We start from the raw sequence: 24,752 nt of genomic DNA, 5'->3' as shown, positions 1-24,752 counted from the left end.
AAACTGGTTTTCTTTTAATTTTTTTTTCAGCTTTCTTTACATATACTTATTCAAAGTGTAATGGTATAGGGTTTTTCTGTGTGTAAAGCTTGTTTTAACATGTGGAAAAGGCCTTTTATAAAATTGCACAGCAGTGTCTTTATACGGAGAGAAATGGATGGCAAGACAATACCACAAGCATTATCAAGGGCATAGTCTTGGTGGAGGAGAGACAGAGTTGCGATATGTATATTCATGAATTTTATAAAAATACACGAGTTCCTGTATACGGTATGTGCACACATGTACATTAACTGTGTCTTTTCTAGTAAGTTGCTGTACACTGCCTTGGGTGAATCTCTTCATAAAGGCATTTAATAAATCCTAAGAAATAAATACATAAGCCTCCCAGGAGGAAGTGACGTCACTGATGGAGCATGAACGTCTGATTCCTTAGCTCCATTAAGAGTGGGCAAAATATGGGGTTTAAAACCTTTCCTGTCTGTTACTACTTGGTTTAATTGATGGATATCAGCTCTCAGATCTCATGTCGATGAGAAACCGGCTCAAAAGATTTTAATTTGTTGAAGGGAAAGGAGGGAGCCGTCGAGCTTTGTTGGAGAAGTCGGATGGCATGGCAGCTAAGATGAACAATCAGAATCAGACACTGAAGAGGAAATACCAGGAACACACAGAGAGGAGTAGATCACGAAAAAAGATCTAACATGCTGGTTTTGGGACTTGATAGCTGAAATAAATGGAGTGCAAGCAGATATACAATTGGCGATGGAGTGCAAGCAGATATACAATTGGCGATGGAGGAGTTTTGCAAAACTGTAATGAAATTGTCAGGAGAGTGGAGTTGGAATTGTGAGATTGTCAATCTGAAATTAAACATCACACTGAATAAAACCAGACTTTGGAAGCTATCGAAGACCTTGAAAATAGGTCTAAGACAGGCCTGCACAACTTCAGCCCTCGCCAGGTCAGGTTTTCAGGATTTCCCAAATGAATATGTAGACAGGGACAGATTTTTCAGATTATGGGGAACCACAAGTACAAGGGGGTACTCGGAGAAATTAAAAGGGGACAGGTTTAGAACAAATGCCAGAAAGTTCTTTTTCACCCAGAGGGTGGTGGATACATGGAACGCGCTTCCGGAGGCTGTGATAGGCCGCAGCACGTTACAAGGCTTCAAAGAAGGTTTGGATAGATTCCTGGAGGATAAAGGAATTGAGGGGTACAGATAAGAGTAGAGGTAGGTTATAGGGATAGTCTTGGACCACTGCTCAGGCAATGGGCCTGATGGGCCGCCCCGGGAGCGGACCGCTGGGCGAGATGGACCTCTGGTCTGCCTCAGCGGAGGCAACTTCTTATGTTCTTAGATCAATATGCATACAATGGAAGCAGTGCAGGCAAATAGATCTTATGCAAATACACTGGGGAAATCCTGGAAACCCAACTAGATTCGGTCCTCGAGGACCGGAGTTGTGCAGGCCTGGTCTAGGAGAAATAATTTGAAATTTAAAAGAATCCCTGAAGTGGTTCAGCGAATGGCCACCAGGATGGGCTCAGGACTGAAGGATCTCCCGTATGAGGAACAACTGAGTAAGTTGCAGCTGTACTCACTTGAGGAACGCAGAGAGAGGGGAGACATGATCGAGACATTCAAATATGTCACGGGCCGTATCAAGGTGGAAGAGAATCTCTTTTTCCTTAAAGGACCCACGGCAACAAGAGGGCATCCGTTGAAAATCAGGGGTGGGAAATTTCATGGCGACACCAGAAAATATTTTGTCACCGAAAGGGTGGTTGACCGCTAGAATAATCTTCCACAACAGGTAATTGAGGCCAGCAGCATGCCAGATTTTAAGAAAAGATGGGATTGGCATGTAGGATCTCTTCATGGAGGTAGTTAGGGGGTAGGCCATTAGTGTGGGCAGACTAGATGGGCCGTGGCCCTTTTCTGCCATCATTTTCTATGTTTCTATGACCAATATTGGGACTGTGCAATTTTGATTCTTAAAATAAACAACATCACACTGAACAAAACCAGATTCTGAAAGCTATCAAAGACCTTGAAAATTGGTCTTGGAGAAAAAAAAAAAGTGAGATTTAGTGGACCAATATCAGGACTATGCAACAGTGGTTCTTAAAATATGCCAATTTCTTTTGACAACTGATGGCTAAACTGAGGATGGACATTTCACACTAATTATCAAGTTGGACAGAGTCCATAGAACTTTGTCTTCGCGCAGAATCGACCCCAAGAGATATTTTTGCATGTTTCCATGATTTCCAACTTAAGACGTGTGCACAAAAGGATCTAATGTGGGAGAACTTTTAATATTTCAGGATTTAGCAAAATCAACGCTTCTAAAACATAAGGAACTAGAAAGTGTGAGTCAGTGCTTGCAAGCAGGCAACTATCGCTACTGTTGGCTGTTTCCATTTGGTCTATTAATGATAGTGTCTGGGTGCTTGAAGAGAGTCCAGACTAGCGCTCAGGCATGGAAGGCCTTCGCAGAGTTGGGCTGTATAGATTTACCTACTTCTGAATTACAGATCTGAGTTTCACCTGCAAATGAGGCCTCAAACACGACTAAATGGCAGAAAGTAGCTAATACCAGATCGAGGCCACAGTGGTGAGCACTCCCCATAGCAACTTGAGATATGTTTGAACTTGAGAACTTGTCCTATTATGGATTAAGAACTGGTCAATATTATCAATGGAGAAGGATAAATAGTGGGCTTCTCCAGAGGTTTGTGCTGGGACCGCTGCTTTTTAACATATGTATCAATGATCTAGAGATGGCAATAACTAGTGAGATAATTAAATTTGCTGATGACACAATGTTGTTCAATCACAAGAGGATTGTGAAAAATTGCAAGAGGGCCTTATGAGACTGGGAGACTGGTCATCAAAATGGCAGATAATGTTTAATGTGAGCAAATGCAAAGTGATGCATATGGGAAAGATGAACCCGAACTATAGCTTCGTGATGCAAGTTTATAAAAAATCTTTATTAATTTTTCAAAGCCAACACAAGTGCAAAACAATATACATACATATAATAATAATAATCATAATAAGCACTTATAATCAATCAATAACAATACAGAAAAATGAACCCCCCATTCCCATCCAATTCTTCCATTAGGGAACAAAAACAAACCCTCCCTCCCACCCTTCCCTGGATGTGTGGGTGCTAAAACAACAGAAAATAAAAATAAAGGACAACTATAATGAAGCCACAAAAGACGTCAATGTACCCCAAAATAATTTAAATAACATATTGTGCCCCAGCATATCAGCGTTCATCTTTTCATACTTATAACATAAGCATAGATTTGCCTACCAAAAAGTAAAATTAAGATCGCAGTTTTTCCAATTGTGAGTAACCATTTGCAGGCTACCACGGTCATAATAAGGAACAGTAGACATTTATATCAGTCCACTGGGGGTTTAATATGCAATATCATCCCATATATGACTCCAGTGCAAGGTTTTGTATTAGGAGTCACTGCCTAGGAAAAGGATTTAGGTGTCATTGTTGAGGATACGTTAAAACCCTCAGCTCAGTGTGTGGTAGTGGCTAAGAAAGCAAATAGAATGTTAGGAATTATTAGGAAAGGAATGGAAAACAAAGATGAAAATATTGTTATGCCCTTTATCACTCTATGGCACAGCCGTACCTTGAACACCGTGTGCAATTCTGGTCGCCTTATCTCAAAAAAGATACAGGGCTCCTGTTACTAAGCTGCGATAGCGGTTTTAGCACACACTTAACACATGTAGACTTGCCGCACATGCTAGACACTAACGCCAGCATACAGAGCCAATTCAAATTTCGGATCATTCTCCAATTTGGGTACAACCGATCATTAGGTGGACCCTCTCAGTGTCTGATGTTCTAGCAACTGAATGAATATCTTTTGGGAGGTCAAAAAATTAATTCTGATTTGACACAAATTATACAGACTTATTTGGAGTAGAATAATAATGGTACTGTAACTGATGGTTGGATGTGGGATGGCTTGAAGGCAGTACTCAGGGGTTATTTGATTAAATGGGGAGCTAGGAAAAAGAGGGAAAGGGATCAGGAATATCTAAAATTTCAGGAGAGACTTAGAAACACAATGGCAGATAAAGGCCAAATAGTTCATTCAGTCTTCCCATCTGCAGTAACCATTATCTCTTCCTCTCTCTAAGAGATCCCACGTGCCGCGTGGAATTCAGACACAGTCTCTATCTCCATCACCTCTTCTGGGAGACTATTAAAAAGTATTTCCTTAGATTACTGCTGAGTCTATCACCTCTTAACTTCATCCTATGCCTTCTCATTCTAGAGCTTCCTTTCAAATGAAAGAGACTCGACTCATGTGCCTTTATGCCACATAGATATTTAAACGTCTCTATCATACTGTATCTCCCCTCTCCTGCCTTTACTCCAAAGTATACATATTGAGATCTTTAAGTCTGTCTCCATACGTCTTATGATGACGTCTGTCTCCATACGTCTTAGTAGCATTCCTCTGGACTGACTCCATCCTGTGGCTCACTGGTTGAGCTGCTGCCTCTGTACCCAGAGGTTGTGAGATCAAATCCTGGTGCTACTCCTTGTGACATTGGGCAAGTCACTTAATCCTCCAGTGCCCACCACTTTGAATGTAAGCTTTGAAATGCCAAAGCCACAAAAAGGCAGAATACAAATTCCTATTCCCTTTCCTTTATATCTTTTTGAAGGTGTGGTCTGCAGAATTGTACACAATATTTTAAATGAGGTCTCACCAAAGTCTTATACAGGGGCATCAATGCCTCCTTTTTCCTACTGGCCATACCTCTTCCTATGCACCCTAGAATCCTTCTATCTTTCACCATCACCTTTTCATCTTGTTTGGCCACCTTAAGATTATCACATACAATCACACCCAAATCCCGCTTTTCTTTTGTGTACATAAGTTCTTCACCCCCTAAACTGTACTGTTCTTTTGGATTTTTGCAGCCCAAATGCATGATCTTGCATTTCTTAGCATTAAACTTTAGCTGCCAAATTTCAGACCATTCTTCAAGCTTTGCTAGGTCTTTCTTCATGTTATTTAGTCCATCTGGGATGTCTACTGTATTGCAGATTTTGGTATCATCCACAAAGAGGAAAATCTTACCCCACAGCCCTTTAGCAATATCGCTTATAAAAATGTTAAAAAGAATAGTCTCAAGAACAGAATCTTGAGGCACACAACTGGTAATATCCCATTCCTTAGCGTGATCTCCATTAACCACTAGCCTTTGTTATCTTCCACTTAACCAGTTCCTGACTCAGCCAGTCACTTTGGGGCCCATTCTGAGGGCTCTCTATTTATTAGAGATATGTGTGGAACACTGACAAAGGCTTTGCTAAAATCTAAATACACCACATCTAGCTCACTCCCTCTATCCAATTCTCTGGTCACCCAGTAAAATAAATTGGATCAGATTTATCTGATACGACCTACCTCTAGTGAATCCATGTTGCCTCTGGTCCTGTAATCCATTGAATACCAGAAACTTCACCATTCTCTGTTTTAAAAGCATTTCCATTAATTTGCTTACCACAGAAATCAGACTTACTGGCCTGTAATTCTCTACTTCTTCCTTACTTCCACTTTTGTGTAGAGGCACCACATCCACCCTTCTCCAGTCCTCTGGTACCACTCTCAACTCTAGAGAAGCACTGAAAAGGTCAGTCAACGGAGCCACCAGAACTTCCCTAAGTTCCTGCAGGACCCTCAGATGTACACCATCTGATCCCATCACTTTGTCTACCTTTAATTTAACTAGTTTCTTATAAACACAACCCTCTGAAAATCGATCAGGGTCTACCACTACTGCATCCCTTTTCGCGTTTGTCTTCTGCGGTCTATTTAGAGCAGCAGCATAAGAGAACTCCCATTGCATCACTCTTGCAGCAACTGCTCCAAGTTCGAGCAGAATTGGGGAAAATGCAAGTAGACAAATTGGATTTTATACGCAAGCAACTAAAACAGAAATTTTTTTAATATAGCAATAAATCGAGTACTATGCTCACTAGATATTTGTGGGGAAATCATTCTGAGCAGTTAATTCAAAAAGTCAAGAGAAAACATAATGTTCTATATTATACTAATGAGGAGATTAGAGAGAAATTTTTAGATTTCTATAAACAATTATATAGTAGTACAATAGAAGCCGAAACTAATCAGACTAATATTTATTTGGCTCAGATAGATTTACCCAGCTTAACCTTGGAGGAAAGGGCGTGCCTTGACTCTCCTACATCTGTTTCAGAGTTGACTTTGACTATTAAAAAATTTAAAAAATGGAAGCACCCTGGGCCTAGATGGGTTTTCGCCCAAGTTCTATAAGATCTTCGGGAGGGAGATTGTTGCCCCAAACGAAACAATTATTTGATTGGGATTTTTTTCCTTTCAAGATAGGGGTGTTATTGGAGCAAATGAGCTCCCAGGAATGCCATCGAGAAGTGGTTTATGGTTATCACACCTCTCTTGATAGTATTCCAACACCCTAGCCAACCCTTTTGTAATCCATCTATTGCAGGGGTGTCCAATGTCGGTCCTCGAGGGCCGCAATCCAGTCGGGTTTTCAGGATTTCCCCAATGAATATGCATGAGATCTATTTGCATGCACTGCTTTCAATGCATATTCATTGGGGAAATCCTGAAAACCCGACTGGATTGCGGCCCTCGAGGACCAACATTGGACACCCCTGATCTATTGGGAGTGTGAACAAAAGTGAGGGGTTTTTGGGGGTTGGGGGAGGGATTGCAAAGTGTCATCAATGTCCTCTATTAGATTTGAGCCCACCTTTCAGGTGGTGGAGAAGGGAAAATAATTTTCTTAAGGTGGGAAAAATTGGGTTTGGGATGTGGAAAAGATGATTCTTTTTGAGGAGTTGTGGGAATCTTACCACTTACTCCCAGGGGATTTGTTTACTTACTTACAAGTAAAGCATTTTATTAGCAGTCAGGGTTGGCTTAGAGAGGACCCAGATAACACTGAATATTTAGAACATACATGTCAGATTGGGAATCTAATGTGGGATTTGAGTTGACTTGAGTGGAGTGGAGAAGGGTAGTTAATGAATTTCAAAAGGCATCTATATGTATCTTAGTGAAGGAGAATGCATGTAAAGTGCTTACCTGATGGTATACCCCCCCCCAAAAAATAAAAAAAATTAAGGTTATATTGCCCATTATGGCAACTAAACTAACTAAACTAAACCTTGGGTTTGTATACCGCATCATCTCTACATTTGCAAAGCTCGACACGGTTAACAGGGTTAGGGTAGAAAGGAACTCCAGTGAAAGGAAAAGACAAAATGAAGAGAAAATTTAGGACAGAGTAACCAGAGAGAAGAAGAGTTACATTTTTGAAAATAACCAGGTTTTCAGATGTTTACGGAAGATTTGGAGGGAGCTCAGATTCCTAAGAGGGGAGGTAAGATTGTTCCAGAGCTCAGTGATTCTGAAAGGGAGGGAGGAACCTAGTTTTCCTACAAGGGAGACACCTTTTCGAGAGGAAAAGGAAAGTTTTAGTTTTTGGGTAGATCTGGTGGAATTGGGGTTAGAGGAATTCCAAGAAAGAGGAATAAAAGGGGGGAGAATGCCGTGTAGGATCTTGAAAGTAAGGCAGGCACATTTGAAGTGGACTCTGGGGATTATTGGGAGCCAGTGGAGCTTGGACAAAAGTGGTGAGACATGGTCGAATTTGCTTTTTGCGAAGATAAGCTTAGCAGCGGCATTTTGAATCTGCTGGAGTCTTTGAAGGTTTTTCTTTGTTAGGCTTAGGTAGATAGAGTTGCAATAGTCCAGTCTGGAAAGGATGGTGGATTGGACAAGGACGGCAAAGTGTTTTTGATGGAAACAGGTTCTCACTTTCCTTAGCATGTGAAGGCTGAAGAAACATTTTTTTTATTAGGGAGTTGAGGTGATCGTTGAAGGAAAGTGTAGAGTCAATGATGACTCCCAGAATTTTACTTGAATATTCAAGATGCAGGGTGGGGCCAGAGGACAGTGGGATGGAGGTGGGCAGTTGGTCCAGTTTTGGGCCGAGCCAGAGAAGTTTTGTTGATATATGTTAGAGATGTTTGTGGGAGAGGGGTATTTATTATCATATCTGGTGGACCTGTGCAAAAATTCAACAATTTTGGTCTTCAGTAGTGAGCAGCATGACTCAGGCACTGGGTTTATCTTTCTTGTTGGAGCCTAAAGAGTGTCTGCTGGGTCTGCATAACAAAAGAAGACACAGATAGCAAGTGCAGCTTAAGTGGATTTGTTTAGCAGCAGCAGCTAAGTGGAAGCAGATGAATGGCGCCATTCTTCAGGACTGGTGAGTAAAAGTTTGATCTCTGTGGTGAAAGTAGAAGAATTAGCAGATAAGCATCATGGACACTATGACTGAGCCCAGGAACTTTGGACTCAACTGGACTTGATTATTTTGCTATGAGATATCAATACTAGACTTATGGTTTAAAATATATTAGCCAGTGTTCTGTGATAATCAGTAAGTCATTTGGTGAAGGAGGAAGGGAAGATGGGAGGGGGATATGGAGAACTTAGGGAAGGGGGTGAATTTGAACTGGTTGTTTGAGGTTTTTGAACTTTATACATTGGCCCCATATTATTCTTGCTGTTTTGTATAAAATAAAACTTTTTCTCAGTAAAAATGTATTTAAAAATAAATAAATAAATAAGCCAGATAGAATGTTGTAAATAAACTTGAAACTTGATTTGTTGGTATTTGCACGCTACAGGCAACAGGACCCGTTGTTTTCAAGTTTCATTTAAAATTTGATGTACACTTAACAGTTTTCTAAGTGATATACAATATTTAAAAAAAGGGGAAATTAACAAATATGAGCAAATACAGTCAGACGAACACTAGACATACTTTACAATCAGGAAAAAAAGGGAAGGAACTCAAATAAAGTATAGGGCAGAAGAACATGTAAGGGGAAAACGAATGGGGAAGGGTATTGATTGAAACTAAGACTAAAAGACTGGGATATAGAATTGACCCAGATTTAAGGCAAAAAGTGTTCTACAGTATCCAAATCTAATTTCTTAAGTTTCAAAAGCATCTTTAAAAAGAAAGCTCTTTAGAGATCCTTTAAATCTCTCCAGGACTGTATCCTCCCTTAAATAAGCTGGTAAGGAGTTCCACAGTTGTGGGGCTGTAACAGAAAAAAATATTAGTCCTTCAAGTATTGATCACGTTCAAAGATGGGACAGACAAAAGGTGCTGTTCATTTGATCTAAGTGTTCTGGATGAGGAGTAAAGTATAAGAAGTTCAGGTGCTTTGGACACTCGAGTTTTGAAAATTATTAGGGCTATTTTATTTGTTATCCTATGAGTAACTGGGAGCCAATGTGCATTCTTCAGGAGAGGTATGACGTGATCAAACTTTTTTGCCTTTGTAATGATTTTTATCGCTGTATTCTGAATAATTTGAAGCCGTCTTAATTCTTTTTGCGTGATGCCCTTGTAAAGCGAGTTACAATAATCTAATTTAGTAATTACTAGTTTTGTAGTCCTGTCCTGGTTTACTATTTTTTTCTGAAAAATTCCACCACTCAGCCTGATGCCACCACTTGTGCAAGTAGCCTCTACCACCCTTACAATTGACTAGAGCTCACTGGTGTGAAGAAGGGTAGGGCAGTTGTAGTGTTGGTTTCTTATATTCATGATACTGACGTCTAGCTTAGCCATCTTTTGCAAAATATTGCATGCATCTAATTCCTACGTAGAAATAATCGGTGAGGCCACACTTGGAGCATTGTATTCAGATTGGAGGTAATATTTCAATAAGGATGTAAAGACTTGAAATGACTCAGATGAAGATGATAAGAGTGGTATGGGGTTTATACTGGAAATATATGAGAAGAGACTTGGAGTTTTGAATACCATACATATACTCCTAAAGCAGTGTTTCCCAAATCGGTCCTGAAGTTCCCCCCTTGCTAGTCAGGTTTTCAGATTATCCACAATGAATATACATGAAAGATTTGTATATAATAGAGGCAATGTATGTAAATCAGTTTCATGCATATTCATTGTGGATAGCCTGAAAACCTGACTGGCAGGGAGGTGCTCCATGACCAGCTTGGGAAACGCTGCCTTAGAAGGAGCAGGGGAGACAGAGGCTTGGCAGTGCAGTGAAACTTCAGAAAGAAGAAATATAGCTTTCTACAGAAGCATAAAATTACATTGGCTGCCGATAAAAGTGCATTCAATTCAAGATTAATTGTATTGTCTTGAAATCATTTTATGGGATGACTGCTTCTCCTCTACCAGAAATGCTTGTACATTTGACTACCCCATCCAGATCACTTTCAACTACTCAAATGAAGTTAGCCCACCCCTCTGTAAGGCAGGTTTGATTTAGATCTACTTATGAGAATTCATATGTCAGGATTTGGCATTGACTTCTATCTATTAGCTCTATGTCATTTTTCTTCAGTGCAAGGCCCAGGGGCCAATGGCAGCCTCCAGAGACATCTATTTTTTCCCTCCCTTTTCGTTTTTATTTTTGACATTGTATTTAAACTCTTACCTTCTCCCACCTTTCCTTTTTATCCAAGTAAGTCTATTTGTATAGTCATTCCCCCCACCCCCCCGTTTTTTTTTACTTAAAGTTTTATTTTATTTTAACAATACTCTGATATTTGTAAATCGTTTAGGTATGTTTTTGATAAATGGTATATCAAAGATTAAATAAACTTGAAACTACTCTGACTCTCTACCCAAGTTCAGGACAGAAAGGGGAAGGTGGACAGAGGAAGAGCTGCATGTTTAGGTATCTCTCAGTATTTGAAAATGCTCACAACCTTGAGGATACCCCTAGGGAAGTTTGAAGGTGGGCTTGTGGGGATGGTAGGATAACAAATTTTTAATAATAAACTTGAAACTTGATGTCATTGACATACAGAAGAAATTTGGTGGTTCTCCTTCAGCTCATTAAAATCCAAAGTGGCCCCAGCTTAAAAGTAAACAAAAAAAATCACTGGTCTATGTAATCGTAATTTATGTTTTGAAGAGATCTTATAACACGTCTATTTTTAATCATATGGGTCTTATGTAATGTGTTTGATAATATTTATGGTCTAACTCATTGTAACTCTTAACAGAACTATGTTAGCTTTTCAATTTGTGATTTGTATTGAATCATGGATGAAATAAGGCGGAATATAAATATCAGATTGGATTAGATAAAAGTAGATTGATTCTGTGTAGTCAGCTAACCCAGCTACTGCCCTTTTTCTCATCGTTCTGCTGGTATCAATCCAACTATGCCAAGGCTAGATTGTGTTTCTGATAGCTCCAAGTTTACAACTATAGATACTAGTGCATGCCACAAACCTTTTTGAAATCTACTGCTGTTTTAACCTCCATCCTCCACTCAGGGGTGAGGGAATGGTTCCATATAACCAGCAAACTACCAGAATCCCAGCCTGTGTTAGGAAAAGTGCCTGGGCCTATTCTTGTTCCTTAACTTGAGCATTTCTGCTGCTATCTGTAGTTTGCACAACTAATATTTATGGTCCATGTAAAAGTATTGATGCAGCCATATGTTTATCAAATGTTGTTGTGTGTGTCTCTGTCTCCTTTAATATTCTTCTGACAGTATCCCAAACTGATTTACTTTGATCTAATTTATTATATCACTGTCTCTTTAAATACTATCTCCATTCTTCTAAGCCGTTTTTCTTTAAATACCACAGCCTTTGTTTCCTAAGGACATTTTTGAGTTATCACATAGCTCTACATGTGCAGCATATTCAGCCAATTTATTACATTTATACAGATAACATATCCATATAAAGTTATGTGGTCAACAGGTGCCTAAATAGCAATGTCAGTGTTCTTCAGTTCTCCTTTACTCCATTTAATAGGTTTTTTCTCCCTCCAAAACAGAGAGCGCCGAGAGAGAGAGTTACATGAAGCATACTTGAAGGCCAAGTCACGTGAAGAGGCAGAGATGGTACTACAAAAGTATATTGAGAAATTCACTATTAGTGAAGCTATTCTTGAGCGCTTGCAGATGCCAAAACTTCTGGAAAGAAGGCATTCCGTGGAGTCCAATTCTTTATCTCCACCGAAAGAAACCAGTCCAATGAAGTACCTGAGGCAACAGTCGCTGCCCGTTCCAAAATTTACTGCTACCTTTCAGGCAACCATCGCTTCTCCAAATGAGTCAGAAACAGCTGTATTGACAGACTTCACGTCGCCAAACAAAGCCACTGTCGCCAAGGCAGTGCCGGTGTTGACTCCTAAGCCTTACTCACCGCCCAAAAACAAACAGGGTTTGAAGACATTCAAGGTAAGGAGTGAACACAAATGTATTCTGTTTGTCATGTTAATCCACTTGACTATGTTAATTACAGGGGTCAATGAACAAGCCATCAATAATACCTTTTTATTGAACTAAACTTAATACCTCTGTGACTAGTTTTCAGAGCTACATTATTTGTACACTATTCAGTAGGGTCTATGGTCAATACCAACCTAATGAACTAAACTAAACTAAACCTTAAGTTTGTATACCGCATCATCTCCACAGAAGTAGAGCGCGGCACGGTTTACAGTAATTGGTATAGAAAGAAACTACAATGAAAACTACAATGAAAATGAAGGCAGCAGATGTATGAAACTAGTCCAATGAAAAGGTACCACAGCTCGTTTTGTTGTCTCATAGCTCTGTGACAAGAAATGGTGTTTGTAACTCTTTATTTGGCATTGTTGCTCAGAAGCAACATGTATTTTCTATGGCTCCTATGGGAGATCTGCATCTCCAAATGCCTGTAACTTGACTTCCGCACCCAAAACATTTTTTCCTACAACTTTTCACCATCTGCCAATTAAAGGGTTTAAAATCAGGTGGCTAAAGTGTGATGTTAGATGCACAGTATGGAAAATGTAAAGGTTCCTAATGTGATTCTGTGGTATAAAAAGATGATGCACAGGTAACAATTCCTGCGCCTGATATCTGAATGGAATGTGTTAAGAATAAATTTAAAAATATCCTGGATCCGAACATTGGAACGGAAAACTGGATCTCGCTCTCAACTCTATTTTCCATCGTTTTATCTCTGATTAATTACTAACAGCTGCTTATAAAATATACATCATACAAATATGCAGTCGTATTGGATTTAAACACTTTTAAGATCATTTCACCCTTTTTAGGATCCTCAGAATCGAGCGCAGTAGTCCTTCATAATTTCTTTAAAAACTGCTCAAATCGTCATTGATCCTTTTTTGTGTTTTTTTTGTTTGTATAAATACTTTTCTCTTTTATTATTTAAATAAAGCTTAAAAGGCTCCCCAAATCAGGCACTTATCTTTTGTATTAAAGTTCTGTTATGTTTGGAGGCACAGTCTATGATTCCTCTGCGCTTCCATCACAAATTTTTGTTGGAAGAGGCCCCTGGTTATGATTTTGCTTCTATAAGTGAGCGGTGGTCTGTTGATTTATTGAGATAAGGAGACCAGAATCGAATGCAAACTTCCAGATGAGGTTGCACCATGGAGCAATACAGGGGCAATATAACATTCTTAATCTTGTTAACAATCCCTTTTTTAATAATTCCTAGCATCCTGTTTGCTTTTTTGGCCTCTGCCACACATTGGGCAGAAGGTTTCATTGTATTGTCTACAATGACACCCAGATCATTTTCTTGGGTGCTGACTATCAAGGTGGACCCTATCATTAGGGATCTGGTCTGCTTGGAAACATAAAGGATGTTTGCATTCACTATATAGCAGTGGTCTCAAACTCAAACCCTTTGCAGGGCCACATTTTGGATTTGTAGGTACTTGGAGGGCCTCAGAAAAAAATAGTTAATGTCTTATTAAAGAAATGACAATTTTGCATGAGGTAAAACTCTTTGTAGTTTATAAATCTTTCCTTTTGGCAAAATCTTAACAATAATATTGTAATTTATAGCTAAAGAGACATATGATCAAGAAACTGTTTTATTTTACTTTTGTGATTATGATAAACATACCAAGGGCCTCACAATAGTACCTGGCGGGCCATATGTGGTCCCCGGGCCGTGAGTTTGAGACCACTATATAGTAACTTAATAGAGGACAAGTTTGCAACAATGTACCCAATTCATGCAACTTTCTTTTAGAACTTCTAACAAATCTTACAATTTAGGAAATGAGTATGCTATATTGGTGCTTTATTATCAGGACTTATAGACAAAAAGGAGGAGGGATTGTGGAACTGGAGGAAGGAAGGGGGTGGGCCAATGGCAGGAGTAATGAGAGAAAAACTAAAGAGAATGACCCCAAAGTATCCACAGAGAAGAAAATCCAGAGGAAAGCAAAATAAACTCTGTGGAGTGACGATGTTCCTTAAAAGGACTTTATTTGTAAATATCAAAGTTCCAAAAGTGCATTAAAATCATCCACATAAAAATAAAATAATCCACATAAAACCTTAAAGGACCTAGTCCACTAGGGGCGCAGGACCCAACACAGTCCATGTTTCGACAAAAAGTCTTCTTCAGAGGTCCCTGAGGGTCCTATAATGGTGAGTAAGTGGAGAATCTAATATGTGGTGAGCAGTAAGAAAGACACTGCTTGCGTTCAAAATTAATATCATGCAGCGTCTTTCTCACTGCTCACCACATATTAGATTCTCCACTTACCATTATAGGACCCTCAGGGACCCCTGAAGAAGACTTTTTGTCGAAATGCAGACCGTGTTGGGTCCTACGCCCCTAGTGGACTAGGTCCTTTAAGGTTTTTATGTGGATTACTTTATTTTTTTGTGGATGCTTTTATTTTATGTGGATGATTTTAGTGTACTTTTGGAACATTGACATTTACAAATAAAGTCCTTTTAAGGAACATTGTCACTCTAGAGTTTCTTTTGCTTTCCTCAGGAGTAATGAGAGAAAAGGGACTGGATTATGAAGCAGAGTGACTGCTTTAAAAGCTGAAACTTTCTGTTCGATTTAAACTTAAATTGTTAAAGCCTAGAATATTAAAAGATACAAAGCTAGTTGATAATTGAGCAGGGCCTAGATTCATTCTTCTTTCTCCTGACTCCTCTCTTAATTTATATTCAATTATCTCAATTAAGAGAGCAAGGAGGAGAACCTTGAATCTTTTTCATTATTCATTCACAAATAATTTGCCTTAAATAATTAATTTGCACTCACTGAGAAGTAAATAGTAAATAACAGCATACAATACTCGTTTACCATAAAATTTTAAGGCTCTTTATATTAGTCTAGTTAATTAGGTGCCACTGACACATGTTCGAGTCTTAGCAACTTGATGAATTATAGATCTAAAAAGGTTCTCCAGCGTCATCCTCATGGTTGTTTTTAACATGTCCAACCATCTGATTGCAGGTCGTCCTCTTTGTCTGGTTCCTTCAGTCTTCCCAAACATAATGTCCTTCTTCAATGATCTTTCTCTTCTAACAGTGTGACCAAAATATGATAGTCATAACTTTATAATTTAGGCTTCGAGTGACATAGCCAGTTCGATCTCTTCCAGAATTGATTTGTTAGTTCTTCTGGTGATCCATGGAACATATAAAATCTTTCACCAGCACCAAAGCTCAAATGAATCAATCTTCTTTTTGTCTTGTTTCTGTAGTGTCCAGCTTTCGCATCTGTAATTTAATAATTTAATAATTTAATAGTTTAAATAATTAAACTCATCAGTACTAACATAGAAACATATATCCCTATTATCTTATCAAGTTTTAAATAATTAAACTCACCAACACTAACACAGAAACATAGGAAAATGAAGGCAGATAAAGACCTTATGGCTTACAAGCTAGTCTGCCCATTCATGCCATCTACTCTATCACTCCCTTAGAGATCCCAGGTGCTTGTCCCAAGCTTTCTTGAATTCAGATATTGTTTTTGTTTCCACCACCACTTCCAGGAGACCATTTCACGAATTCACCACCGTTTCCAGGAAGAAGAATTTCCTCTGGTTACTTCTGAATCTGTTCACTTTCACCTTCATCCTGTGTCCCCCTCATTCCATAGCTTCTTTTAATTCAAAGAGACTCCCCTCCTATGCATTTATGCTGAATAGTTATTTAAATATATATCATATCTCCCTTCTCCCACCTTTCTTCCAAAGCATACATATTAAGATCGTTAAGTATGTCCCTATATACCCAATATCATAAACATATGCAATCCTTCTTAATTTCATCAAAGCTTTTATTCATTTATCACTATTCAGGATCTTTGGAATCAAGCACAGTAGTCCTTCATTGATTTTTAGAAGTACTGCTTAAATCGTCATCGATCCTTTTTTCTTTAATATATTTTTTTCTTATAAATATTTATTATTATCTTTCCTTTTAATTATTCTTTAAAACTTTTAGCCCCCAAAATAGGCTCTTATCTTTTCAAGTTGAGATTCTGTCAGCTCGGGACTTGCCGATATGTTTCACCTCATCGGCTATGTCAAGGCTGTTCCCTAAGCATAAATATATATATACTAGTCTTATTGCCCGTTACATTAACAGGTGCTAGAATATATGTGTGTGTGTCTGTCTTTATTTCTTTCTCTTTCTCTCCTTAGCCACTTTCTTTCTTTCTGTCTTTCTTTTTCCTTGGCTGTCCATCACCACCCCTTGCCTGCTCCCCCTGTCCATTGTCCCTTCCTTTTACCTCCCCTGTGTCCACCACTCTCTGCTCTTCACTGCTCTCCTTATGCAGCAGCAGCAGCCCTTCTCCCTTTGTTTTACCTCCCCCCTGTCCATCAGCACCTCTTTCCTTCTCCCCCTGTCCAACATTATGCCTCCGTTCCTTTTTCTTCACCCCCCCTGTCAATCAGCACCTCTTTCCTTCTCCCCCTGTCCAGTAGTAGGCATCCCTTCCTTTTTCTCCCCCCCGTCCTCCTTCTTATCCCTATGATACACTTACCTTGCTCTGCCCCTGATCAGAGGTTCCCGACAGCCGCCCAGTTGCACCCATTGGAAAAGTTCCCTCTGCCGCATCCCGCACCCCTCCTGACGTGACTCCCGCTGTCTTTCTTTCTGTCTGTCTTTCTGTGTATCTCCCTGCCCCTGTGTCTTTCTTCTTTTCTTTCTGTCTCCCTTCCTCCCTCTGTCTGTCTGTCCAAAGCAGCGTTCCCTCCCCCTCCATTTCCCTCCCCCCACACCAGTTCCCTGTGCACCTGCCCCTGTGTCTTTCTTCTTTTCTTTCTGTCTCCCTTCCTCCCTCTGTCTGTCCAAAGCAGCATTTCCTCCCCCTCCATTTCCCTCCCCCCACCCCAGTTCCCTATGCAGCAGCATTAGCGTTTCCTCTACCCCCTTTCCCTTCCTGCGGTCCCGAGTCCTTTGCTGCCCCCCTGACATCATCAGAGACGCGGCAGAGCAAATCAGGGCAGTAGAAGGGCCCGAAGCAGCGTGTGAAGACTACTGCACACGCTGCTTAAATCGCCAGGTTTGTAGTCGGGCCCACAGGAAGGGAAGGGGGGGCGGCAAAGGACTCGGGTCCCGGGCAGCGGAAAGTTGCTGGGCTCCTCGGTGGGGGCACTGAGCGGCCGCGATCCCTCTCCTCCCAGACACCCCCCTCCCCCCGCTGGAGGAACGGAGATCGGCGGCTGGCTGCGGTCTGGCATGTGGAGGTGAACGGCGGCTGGTGACGTATAAGCGCGCATGCGCACTCCTGCGACCACAGACCTACTGATCACGGAAGCACACAAATAGGAGTGCGCATGCGCGGCTAGCCTTTTATTATATAGGATTATTACACAATGCTGATTCATCATGTCCAAAAAGCATTATTAAATCAATTTCTAACTTTCTTACCTTTTTGTATTATACACCACCATCGAGTCCATTGTTTTCCCTGGACAAGATGGTGGCGGCGTTATTCTAAGCTCTATTATAGGAGACTTCCTGTGATGTCAGTTCTAACATTATGATTGGGTATCGTTCATTTTCAAAGTATCTTTATTTCACATTCTATTATCGCTGTTATCGCATTCTATTATCGCTGTTATATATTGCAGACCTCATGTTATCCATAATTTTGCAAATTAAAGTAAGCCACCCTTTAATTTGAAAAATCCACCATCCCTACTGATAAAAATATTTCTTTGGCGTTTGTAGGTTGTCAGGAACTATTGTTTTGCTTTGACTCTGGCTTGCATTTTGCCACACCCAAGAAATAGCCCTGTCCTAGGTAATCGCCTAGTCCTGCCTAATGGTTAATGCAGGCCACTGCCTTGCAACTACATTGGAGGAAAATAAACAATATTCCAATAGGCTGATGTAGTAAGGCAGAATTCAAAATCTCTATTTCAGTCCACATGGCTAACTGTTAACCTACAATAGAGGTTGCATTAGCATGATTCTGAAACTTGGAGCCGTAATGCCAGTTGTGGACAAGTTTTAGACTTGTATGTCCCACTATACTGATGTAAATTTTCATCCATGTAGTGACTGCATATATATAGATTATTTAAATTTGCTGCCATATACATACAGTCTAATCTATATAAGTTTAGATTAGCTGAAAATGCTAGCCTTAATTTATATGGGTAACTTCTAGTAACATCTATAGTAAAATAGTAGATGATGGCAGATAAAGACCTGCCCAAGAAGATAAACTCGTGGAGGGGCATAATAAAAAAATACGTCTCAGTCTGTTTTGGGCCTAAATCGCTATCGTCTCAGTCTGTTTTGGGCCTAAGTCGCTAGTCGCCCAAAGTCAGACATGTCCAAAGTCCATTGTCAAAAAATATATCCCTCCCCCCAATTTTATTTTTTCTTCTGAGAATCGTCTACTTGTACGTCCATCTGTTTGATCGTCCAGATGCTAAGTCTTCTATATTTATACCCCATTCTGTTCCAAAAATTTGTCCAAGTCAAAAAAGCCTATATATCAAGACCTTTTGGATGTGGGAGGGGCCAGAAAAGTGATGGACTGCCACCCAGATATGGCAACATGAGTAGTGGGGCACCTTACAGGCACTGTGCGAACTTCACAAAAAGGGTATCACATAAACATCTCACCACTAACTCCCTTATAGGTCATTGTGAGCCCCCCCCCAAATATCCCCCAAACCTACTAAACCCACCTGTCTACCACCCAATACCTTATGCTGCAGTTGCCAACTATATGCAGTACAATAGGGTGTTGGGGGTTTTTTGGTGGGTGCACATTTCACCATGAATGCAGTAGTTAGAGTGGCTTATGGGCCTGGGTCCTTCTCTCTATGCTTCACTAGCCCACCCCCCCAGACTACTTAAGCCATCTCTGTGCAGCTCTACTAGGCTTTCCTATACCAGGTGCTGATGTTCTGGAGGCAGGTACGTACGTTTTTATTCCAATTTTTATGGCAATGGTGGAAGTCAGTGATCACTGGGGGAGTGTGTGTCACTTTGGATACCTTCTGGGCATTTAGACCTGTTTTTAGACAGCCTAAGTCACTTCGTATAAGTTCCGTCTATGCTGTCTCGTTAAACTTTTGGTTATACTTGCAATATGACTAAATCTAGGTCAGACTAAATCTAGGTCAGACCACATCCCACCCAAATCTCACCCTCACCACTCCTCCTAAAACGCCCCTTTCAGCTCTGGGCGTACAGCTGCACTGAAAAGGCCTAAGCTGTTTTTAGATACATCTAAAATCCGTTTTGATTATCGACACTTGGACGACCTGGGTGGGATTTTAGACATACAGTGTACCCCCACAAATTCGCGAACTCAGTCTTTCACGGTATTTTCCGACCGCCTCTTCTTGGTACTAAAGTCGGGCTACACCAATCAGGAGCTCCTTTGACACACCAGATAGCGTGTCAAAGCAGCTCCTGATTGGTGTAGCCTGACTTTAGTACCAGAAAGAGGCGGTTGGAAAATACTAAGCATGATCCCGCACCCAATTTTCAGCACCCTCCGGTGCCCCAGCTGCCCTCTCCTGCCTCTCCTACCTTTGATCCGCCAATAAACCGCATTCGTGGGTTTTTTAAAATTCACGGGAGTTCCTGGAACGGAACCCCTGTGAATTTTGGGAGAGTACTGTATTTCTGTTTCAATTATGAGCCTCATAAGGTGTGGTGTGATAATTCATATGCGTACTTGATTTGTCCTTGCCATTTTCAGGGCACACATCCTATAAGTCTGCCCAGCACTGGCATTTCTTCTCAATTTCTAATGTTGCTACCTAATTACTGCTAGGCTTGTTTGGTTCCATGTCTTCCATACAGGGATTCCTTTATGTTTATCCCATTCATTTTTGAATTCCGTTACCATTTTCATCATCACCACGACCACCTCCTAAGAGAGGGCATTCCAGGCATCTACCTGTATAAATTTAAAAAGTAACCATATAGTATTGGTATAACTTAACGCCTTGCCCTAGCCCCTCCTCCTCCAATTCAGATAAAATGTGACCATATATTAACTTCCACACATTTATAAGGATATCAGCCCAGCATTTAATTTAAAAAATCATTTATGCAGTTCTAAGTATTGCCTCTAGGTGTCCAGCAGAGGCTTATGTATTTCAAGGGTAGCACTTAAAAAGGCAGATAAATTTGCTCAGTTTTGACAAATGGAGAAACTGTATAGGACTGTACTTGTATTTTTGGTTCTGCTTCTAAAAGTGGTTTCCCTTCTGTTCTTCAGGTAGATGGAAGAGAGACTATGAATGGGGAAGTCTGTAATGGAACCCTGGAAAAGGAGAGATGTGCAACATTTGCTCCATCACCAGACAGCTCTCTGGTATTTGAAGGTGTGGCCAAAGTAGATGAGTCTCCATTGGAACTGAAACAGGACACAACTCATGTAGAGCTGACCCTGAAGAGACCTAAATCTAATAGTGTATGCAGAGAGCTGACGGTAAGGAGTAAATACATTTCTTATTCCTATCCACTTTTACTTTTCAGGTCTACTAAGAGGCATGAGCAGTTAACATCTTTGGTAAAATCTCAGAAGGAGATGCTAATTACTTTAGCTTAGCTCAGAAGCTGAAAGGCCTTCTTCCCTGGCAGTGAGGCTCAAAGTCCTCCTGCCCCCTTCCCATATCCAGCATCTTCCCTTCCATACACTTCCATAGACCAGCAACCTCCTCTCCTGTAGTGTCCAGTATCTCTCTCTTCCCCTACCTCCTATCTTCCTCCTGTGGTATCCAGCATCTCCTCTTCCCTACACTTCCATAGACCTGCATCTCTCCACTTCTTTTCCTGTAGTGTCCAGCATCTCTGTCCTTCCATACCTCCTATCTTAGGGTTACCTCTTTTTAGAGGACTGTCTGGGTTCCCGGACAGATTTTCCAAAACCCAACATTTGTCTGGATTTTACAAAGCCCTGATGAGCTCCAGCTACATCTGGAGGGCCTCTGAGCATGCGCAGATGATGTCACACACATATCTGTGCATGCTTCAGGCCCTCCAGATGCGGCTGGAGTTTGTCTGGAATAAGAGAGGTGGCTTCGTGGGGGTGGGACTGGGGCAGAATGGAGTGGGGCTGGAAGTGGAATGGGGTGGGGTCATGTGTCCAGGGTTTACCAAAGAAAAATATGGTAACCCTATCCCATCTTCACTGCAGGACCCCAGGGATCCTGCTTGACCCTAGCAATTGAAAACACAACATTGAAACATCCTCGCCTATGGGTGGGGCATTAAATAACCTGGGCCAATCAGAGCCTCAAGCCCCTCCCCATCAGTGAGGAGCCTAAGGCTCTGATTGGCCCGGATGCTGCTGAGAGGGTATAGGGGGTGTGTTGCTTGGTTGCAGGAGAGAGTGGGCGTCCCTCCCACTGCTGGGGGGATGTTGCAGTGGGAGAGAATGGGTATCTGTCCCGCTGCAGAGGGGATGATGGGGGTGTTGCTTGGCGGCAGGAGAGAGTGAGCATCTCTCCTACTGCCTGGGGTGGGTGTTGTTTGTGGCAGCTGAGAATGGGCATCTCTTCCGCTGCTTGGGGGGGTGTTATTTGCAGCGGGAGACAGTGGGCATCTCTCCCGCTGATGGGGGAGGGTTGCTTGATTTTGGCAGCTCGATTTGTTGTTGGGTGGTTTGGGGTTTTTTTTGCATTTATTCGGCACATGTGCCCATCGCTATCACCAGTGATGGGCACATGCAAATTTAGCGAATCTTTGTTACTCTTTGCCAACCTCATTTGCAAGAGCATTTTTTGGAGAATGACTCGCTTTTTTAAAATCGTTACTATAATGGCTGTGACAGCAGTCCATCGGTTTTTCGATGTTTTAAGAATCTAGGCCCCAGTATGGCAAGTCATCTGTGGTTACCCAACTACATTCACACATAGCTCACACATACACAGAAATGGAGAGAGAGAAAGAGAGACATAAATAGATGGAGGAAGAGAAACACAGTATGTTTCATAGAGGAATTATATGCTTAGAGGGTAGGTCTAGCCAACTGTCCAAAGGTGCAATAATTTTGTAGGAATGCACTAATTGGGTTTGAAAGATAGCATCGAATATTCCCTTTGGAAAGTGACCTCAGTCCAGAAGGGTGAGGTCATTTTCATTGGGTGAATTTTTTCAACAAGGAGATTACTTTGTTGTTTCAATGGTTTTATTTTTTATTTATTTTTATTTTTAATTATTTGTACTTATATTTTATGTAAGTCACTTAGCTGTTACATGATTTATGGGATATTAAAAATTATAAACTTGAAATTTGATTTATAAATTGTAATAAATAAAATCAAAGCAGAAAATTCTAGAAAGTTTGTGCATAAACAGGTTCACTCCTTGCTTGTTCTTATGCAGACACCCTTTTATAATACTTTTCTGTACAATAGGACACTATCCAAGAAGAAACTGAAGGAGCAAACCAGAGGGAAGAATCTGCTTCTGAAATGTCTATGCAACGGCCAAATTTGGGACATGCTTCACAAGAAGGTTTGTACTCACAATGCAGCTTTTCTGAAGGAATTCTCTATAGCTTTGGGCTGGCATATTTTGGGACTATTTGCCCTATTCTTCCTACTCAACGTATTCCAGAGTCTAGATATGAGTCTGGCAAACCCATACTGACATCTAGAGGCTCCTTAAGAAAACTGCTAGACTTGTGCATTGCCTTTCATGTATATAGGATGTGTTTGACATCTTGCAAAACTCTTAGTTTTGTAGCAAGGTATGAAGAGCGAGCCAGTTCAAGACCTGCATGAATACATGGAATAGTATGGTATGGTTTAGAATGCTCTTCTTTTTCTTGCTTCTATTTCTTCAAGAAGCTCTAAGAAATTGTGACAGGGTGTGGTGATCTTCTTTTTGGCAGCTGTCTTTCTTTCTTTTTTTTCTAATTTTATTTAGTTTTTAATGCCAACAAAAAGTGCAATACAATTTATATACAAATAATGATAATCAACCAAGCACTTATAATCAATCAGTATCTGTACAAAAGATAAAAATTCCTTCCCCAATCCATCATTACCATCAGGAATAAATGGCATAAATATACATGAATTGAGTCTCTTTCAGTTGAAAGAAACTCTGGAATGAGGGAGCATAATATGAAGGTGAAAGGGGATAGATTCAGGAGTAACCTCAGAAAATATTTTCAAGGAAAGGGTGGTAAATGCTTGGAAAGATCTCCCGATGAAGGTGGTGGAGACGAAATGTTATCTGAATTAAAGAGAGCTTGGGACATATACGTTGAATCTCTAAGGGAGAGAAGGGAGAGAAGATGGCATGGTTAGGCAGACTAGATAGGCCACTTGGTCTTTATCTGCCTTCATTTTTCTATATTTTCAGTCAGCATTTTTGTAAGAGGCCATTTACATGCATAAATCAAGTGTTCTACATGCAAAATTAGTTTATAAAAATACCCTCTATGGAGTAATTCTCTGTTGGTTGTCTAAAGTTAGTTGCTGGGATGCGGTGTGCCAAGTGTGAATTCTATAGTGGCAATTACTCAAGGAACTTCTAGTCCTATATAATAAAACCCTAGCCGCGCATGCGCACTCCTACTTGCGTGCTTCCGTTTTCCCTGATCTGTGAGATGTAGGTCTGTGGCTGCAGGAGTGCGCCTGCGCGCTTAGGGTTCTTTTCAGTTCATCTTCGTTGTCGTCTTTGCCCCCCCTCCCCGGCACACCCGAACCCCCATTGAGCCTCCCACCGTGGTCTGACCCTCCCATCCAACCTTCCCTTCTCGTGGTCTGGCCGGCTCCCTTAGTCCCTTGCTGCCACCGCCACCACCCCCTTCCTTCCCGCGGTCGACAAACCTCCTAGCTCCAGCAGCGGCCGCAGCACTGTAAACACGCTGCTTCACAGCCTCTACTGCCCTGATTTGCTCTGCCGCGTCTCTTATGATGTCATCAGGGACACGGAAGAGCAAATCAGGGCAGTAGAAGGCCGCAAAGCTGCGGGTTTACAGTGCTGCGGCTGCTGCTGGAGCCAAGAGGTTTGTCGGGACCGCAGGAAGGGAGGGGGGACGGCAAGGGACTAGGGGAGCTGGCCAGACCGCGTGGATGGCACGGCATCTTCAACAGTGTGTAGGCGGGAGGCGCGTGAAGGAGTTTCAGCTCAGAGGAACGGCTGGAGGGTGCTGCAGGTGGCCCATGCAGATAAAAATTCTCACAGGAAGGGAAAGAGGGCTGCTTTGGGGGGAGGGGTGTGCTAGGAGGCCGATCGTTTTACTTAGGGGGAAGACAGAAGGGGGGCCACGGAGAGACAGTCAGGGAGGAACTGGGAGAGGGAAAGGGGCCTGCTTTGGGGGAGGGGTGTGCTGGGAGGCAGACAGCTTTGCTTGGGGGGGAGACA

The 24,752-nt window shown here is 41.3% G+C and overlaps 1 protein-coding gene across 9 annotated transcripts in view; it reads left to right on the top strand.

The window, feature by feature from the left end:
• LIMCH1 (LIM and calponin homology domains 1) overlaps positions 1 to 24,752 on the top strand; it is a 627,082-nt gene that overhangs the window by 487,217 nt on the left and 115,113 nt on the right. For all 9 annotated transcript variants that reach the window (XM_033946571.1, XM_033946536.1, XM_033946527.1 and 6 more), the window contains 3 exons: positions 11,933 to 12,338; positions 20,647 to 20,859; positions 22,790 to 22,889. In XM_033946571.1, coding sequence (XP_033802462.1) covers positions 11,933 to 12,338; positions 20,647 to 20,859; positions 22,790 to 22,889 — 719 coding nt within the window. The remainder of the gene's footprint in view (positions 1 to 11,932; positions 12,339 to 20,646; positions 20,860 to 22,789; positions 22,890 to 24,752) is intronic.

This window comes from Geotrypetes seraphini, chromosome 1 (assembly GCF_902459505.1).
Source record: "Geotrypetes seraphini chromosome 1, aGeoSer1.1, whole genome shotgun sequence".
Taxonomy (NCBI): Eukaryota; Metazoa; Chordata; class Amphibia; order Gymnophiona; family Dermophiidae; genus Geotrypetes; species Geotrypetes seraphini.
The sequence above is the reverse complement of the archived record's forward strand: the minus strand, read 5'-3'. Positions and strand labels throughout refer to the sequence as shown.